Raw genomic sequence first — 6,119 nt, 5'->3', positions numbered from 1 at the left:
TTGGAAACCCTACAATGATTAGACAGTTAAACACAATGTTACCAACTATCAAAAACTTATTTCCCTAAAGTTCCAATCAATAAACCCTGAAATGCTCACAATTATTAGGAAATTCCACCTAAAAAGTTTTGTTATTGATAAAATAAAAGATTAAATAAGTTTAAACGAATATTATATTAAAAATTATTAAATATCATTAAAAGAATAATAAATTTCAAGCAATCGATAAATAATTTCATTCAACAACATCATTTTTTTCAAATTTTTTATTCGTAAATTATCGAAAACTGTCTTCAGATTCTGATTTTTTTAAAATCATACATATTACATTAAATAATTTAAAACAAAAAAAAATTAGTATTTGAAGTTATAAAAATCCCCTAAAAACATCACATTTCCCCCTAAATTTGAGAAAAAACTCTTAAGTTGGAAACCCTACAATGATTAGACAGTTAAACACAATGTTACCAACTATCAAAAACTTATTTCCCTAAAGTTCCAATCAATAAACCCTGAAATGCTCACAATTATTAGGAAATTCCACCTAAAAAATTTCGTTATTGATAAAATAAAAGATTAAATAAATTTAAATGAATATTATATTAAAAATTATTAAGTATCATTAAACGAATATTAAATTTCAAGCAATCGATAAATAATTTCATTCAACAACATCATTTTAGACAGTTAAACACAATGTCACCAACTATCAAAAACTTATTTCCCTAAAGCTCCAATTGTCACCGTACTATACTTATGAATGGACTATACTGAGAATAAAACTTCGGGAAATATCGAAATCTCTGAACCTAACCTCAAACATTTTTTTGTATTTTGTGAGTATGTATACTCATAACTATTAATAATTTATGTGACACGGTTATATCAGCAGAAGTAATTTCTCTCATGGAATTAATTTGCTGATAGATATTTGCTTCCATATTACATTTCAGCGATATTAGTATTGAAATATGAAAAAGTGAAATCTGTTAAATAAGTTTTTATTGCGTCACTGCAATCTTAGATATCATATATATAATTTTTTCTCTCAAAGTAACTTTCAACATACAATTTCAATGAATTATTTGCGAAAATAATTATTACTATTTTTCCAAGCTCGTGAGAGTTAATTTGTAATTAATAAAAACTATTAGGTATTAAGAACGTTTTTTCTTACATATGTCTGTATAGGTATGCAACATTAATGACGTGCGTAACAGTAGTCTCATTAGTATTCAGAATTTTCTAGTAAAAACTATAAATATATTATATAACATTTAGGGTTATTTTTAATTCATAAAAATTTAATATTCATCACATTTTATTGAAGTTATCTAATGACTAACAAGTCTCACTCTAATAATTTTGTTATTTCATAATAATGACATACGAAGATATTCACATAAAAGCGGGAAACTGCAAGAAATTAAGATTTAAGCAGATTGTTCACTGGATCGGAACAGACGAAGCAGCACGACCACTAGATCGGCTGTCGCCGCCTATTGTTTTGGTAAAGGTTATTACTATAAGGGATGTGAATAATATTCACTATAAATAAACTAGTAAATATACCTACATATACATTTTTATTTAATCAACAAAGTCAAATTGTGTCCGCTACCAGATAAATCAAGCATCGTATCAAGAAATTGTAATAGTAATAATCACATTACTTAATATAACTCGATGTTTATAAATAATTAACTTTGTTCGAGGTAGGTAATTTGAATACATTCCGAATGTACTCTGAATATCTTCTGAACGTGTCAAATGCGCATGCTTTGTTCGGAATATGTTCTGAATATACATTCTTCCATGAGAGATTTATGAACATATAAAATTATAATTTGAATTCATAACTAGCTAAGGGAATAAATTGTATATAATATTCACTTTTTCATATAATTAACTGGCCGAAGATTTATGCTTGTAAATATTAATTCAAACACCATGTTTTTTCTTGAATTGCAAGTACGTTGGTAAATACCTAGGTTAGAGGTTAGTATGTGTATTGTATAGTATATATATAGTATGAAGTTCTGAACACACTGCTTACACTACCACTACACCAACACTCAAAATTACACTGTCTGACGCGCATCTCGATAACCAAGGCTGGTAAAATTTTTTCTACTTTCGATCTCTGCTGATCTGAAGTTTACCTATATCGGTTATGTATAAGCTGAGTTATAGGCTTTCCTTTTCATATCAAATATCCCAATCTCCCCCATACTTTATTTAAATGAATAGACCAAAACTTTCAAATATAGATAGAATACATAATTAGATTAGTTTTATAAAATTTATGTTAATAAATCTTTTTTTTATTCAATAAAAACTAATTTTCAAGTTTCTTCCGGTACCAGTTTTGGAATAATTTTTTCCCTTGATTACATACTATGAGCTGTTTCTTATGAATGACTCAAAGCCATTGTTATTGGGTCACCCAGTATCTAGGTATATCTAAGAGCTAAATCAAACATGGGGATTGGTATTTGGCGTACAGAGTTTAAATTTTTCAATAACAATCCTAGTATAGATTATTGGAATTCTTATATTCATAAAAGTAAAAGTAATCTTGGAATCAAGGTCTTCCAGTTTCTACATCGCGAATCTTCTCTAAATCATTTATGATTCAATCAGAAATTCATTAAACGAAATATGCAAAATAAACTGATACGTTTTACTTGGAAAGAATTTGGTTTGTCTTAACCTACAAATATAAATAATTATTTATTGTATCATGTTTATTAAAATATACAGAAAATACCTGAAACAAAACAAACAATATTTGTTTGTAAATGTATAGTAAGTTTTCTGTATAAAAGGTTGTTGTTTTAATGTACCGTACTTTTTTGTATCTATTTATAACTTTATTTCATTGATAAATAGTTTTTCTTTGACAAAAAAACTTGTTTGAAGATATTTGAACAAAATTGTTTTTAGATTAGAATGAAATATCATGGCCGAATTTTTCGATTGCTTATCGCCCCGAAATTAATTTCAAATTAAGATGATTCAGTTTTAATAGGGAAACCAATTATTATATTTATAACTTTCATTCTTTAATGCATTATGATAAATACTTCACATCTGTTTTACTTTCTTCCTGATATTTGATAAAAATCCATTCAAGTGAAAGTGTGTACTTTTATAATAACGACGTAAAGCTTAGATTCGACAAATAGATTTTATAGTATCATTGTATGCTAAGTTTATAATAAAATTTTTATTGGTTCAAAAAACTCATAGAGATTTGTATATATTTTGAAATTTTACAACAGTTTATCTTCTTAAATGACGAGAGTGTGTTACTGTATAATGAATCCTATGGAAGTCAATTTTATGTGTTACAATAGGAAATACCTAATACCTTTCTTTTTCGATGCAAGCGAAAACATATATAAAATAAACATACAATAGTCAATCAGTCAATTTAATTGAAAAACTAAACGGAATTAATAAATAAAAAAAAATAATTGAAAAGATAAATAACTTTTTACACAATAACAGAAAACAAAATTCCTCGGAAATAGATGCTGGAAAATTTCTAACAGCAACTGACGTTCACTAATTAAAATGCACCACCACCAATTCTTTTCATTTTATCATAATTGAAACATGAAATTTTCCTTTCTATTGTCACTCGTATATCGCTTAATGTGACTAATACAAATATTTCTTTGGTATGTAATTAGGGCTTGTTGAGGCTAGTCAGGAAAACTGTACTTTATACCTGAATAAAATGTTTCTCTTCAGATATTTTTTTCAAGAAAATTTTCGGATTAGGACGTTCATAACAGATGTACAACTAAATTGAAACTGGACGACTGTTTTATGTATTTAGAAAAAATTAAAATTATAAATATTTTTCATCGATTACTGGATTTAATTCTTAGATATTGCTGAGAGTTCTCAAATAATAAAAAAATCTAGTAAGCTCATATTTGCTTTTATATCAAAGAAAATAAACAAAGTTTTGAAATTTGATATTTTGCTTCATCAAAATCATATATTTCTATTTACTTTACTAATATCAAAATAAAATCATAAACATCAATTTTACGAATTCCGTTCAGCAAAAGTTATCTACCTCATTCGCATAAAATTAATCACACCATAAAAAATATTTTATCTGCTGGGAGAAGCTGTTCTTATTTGTGTAGGTAGTTCAGATAAACAATAAACATAAAGTGTATTTGTTTTTATCCTTTTTGCAAAACCAGATACAATTTTTTAAAAACAACCTGAAGTTCTTTCCAAATACGGAGGTGGTATAATGAATGAATCTTCAGATTCATATAGAAATCCAAATCGTTATAACTATACGTGGAGCAGCTAAATATAGTTGATTATTTATCACACGAAGAAAATAATGCTGCCTTTTTATGGACTTCAGATAGTTTATATTTATACAGAATATCTATAATCCTTTAGTCCATTAGAAGGGGTTATTTCTTCTTCTGTTTTATAGCATTGTTGATATCCAAACAAATGATATCAATAAAACTACATCACCCAGAAGATGGATGATCTGGGATTTCACCTATGCGATTACTTAAATCTGTCAATAGTTGCGTTCAGTAATATTGTTCGCGGAACAGAACGAGCGGAGAGCGATTTGTATCACGCGATCATAGGTTATACATATTGATCGTGGTATTTGCCGAATACTAAAAGAATAACGGAAAAAACATAATCCAAAATAATTGAAGTCAGAACAGTAACTTTTTAAATGCTTAGAGCTGTGAGATCGAAATAAAATGGATTGCCGAACGAAACCGAACTGTAAGTGTCATCAGATGTACGCAATGAACGCAATAAATATTCCAATCGTATGAGATGTATGTAGCGGGAATATTTAAATATTTAAAATTAAAAACATTGTTTGGATAATTAAGGAAATGAATTTCCCGGATACTGTTTTCAGCTATTCATATATAACAAATGTTTAGTATAACCTGTGGCTCATCCATTTGTAAAAATAAAAATATCTTGTCATAATTATATAAGTTCTAAAGAAAACAGAAATATTTTTTAATATATTGTATGAGTTATTTTATCCTGCCTCAATATTTTGTACTTATATTAAATCCACCTTTCTTTTTTGCTGATAATTGATGACTGGAAATTGATTAATTGTTTATAACTATGAAACAAACTTGCTCTACTCTTTTTAGTATAAAATTAATATCAAATAATATTGTTTCCATAGTGAACAAATTTGGAATTTTAGCTTTCTTAAAATTGGTTTCAGCCGAGTGCTAGTACCTAAAGTAGATATAAATTAAAACGATTTCTGCAATCTTTTTTAAATTATAGTTGCAACTAAACAAATGTTGCATAAATAGTTTCCTGTTGAATTCTAAATAAGCACTTAATTATGCTTCTTACAAAAACATATCCTCAAAAATAAATCTGTTTGAAACTAAGTGCCTGTTGTAGCAATACTTTTATAACAAACAAATAATTAATAATATTAAGTGGAAAGTTGAGAAAAATCTTACCGACAACATCTTTTATTATCCTTTCATTAACTTTAACACAAAAAAAATAAATCAACTATCACATATCAATTGAAATAAGTAACTAATTCGCCACCCGTTAATTGTTACACTTCATTTCCCCTCTTTGGAATGTAAAAAAAAAAGAAAATCAAAATTCAAATCACAAAACGGATATAGAGGTACGTCCGCGTACCGAATAAAATATTACGAAAATACAACTCGTTGAAAAGAACTCGACGAAGAAGCTCTTCTGATTCCGCGATAGTCAATAGCAGCTATGGAGAATGTGGTTGTCTGCAATGTGCAGATGGGCTTGGTGAGAAGGTGAAAGGTATCAAACAATTACGGGCGGGGGAATACTATAATGTTTATTTTTAACCTGTTTTTATTTAATTTTGCTTCTCAATCTTCAGAAAGGGGCAACTTGATTTATTTATTATGGTGAAGATAAAAATAAATTTATGTCCCAGAGTATTCAAAGTGGTCAATGAAACATATTTCATTTTTATTTTATTGTATACAGATTGCAGATATATTTTTCTATTGACATAATAGTAATAACTAAAAATTCTACTTTATTGTGAAAAATTAAAAGTTTCAAAATATTTTCAA

The 6,119-nt window shown here is 27.3% G+C and overlaps 1 protein-coding gene across 1 annotated transcript in view; it reads right to left on the bottom strand.

Annotated features, from left to right (window-relative positions):
- The window catches only part of LOC130903897 (mucin-2-like), a 56,803-nt gene extending 50,993 nt beyond the window's left edge, over positions 1-5,810 (bottom strand). The window contains exon 1 of the mRNA XM_057816266.1: positions 5,508-5,810. Coding sequence (XP_057672249.1) covers positions 5,508-5,516 — 9 coding nt within the window. The 5' untranslated portion in view covers positions 5,517-5,810. The remainder of the gene's footprint in view (positions 1-5,507) is intronic.
- Between the last annotated feature and the right edge of the window lie 309 nt (positions 5,811-6,119).

This window comes from Diorhabda carinulata, chromosome 2 (assembly GCF_026250575.1).
Source record: "Diorhabda carinulata isolate Delta chromosome 2, icDioCari1.1, whole genome shotgun sequence".
Classification (NCBI taxonomy): domain Eukaryota; kingdom Metazoa; phylum Arthropoda; class Insecta; order Coleoptera; family Chrysomelidae; genus Diorhabda; species Diorhabda carinulata.
This window is presented reverse-complemented; position numbering and strand designations above follow the sequence as displayed.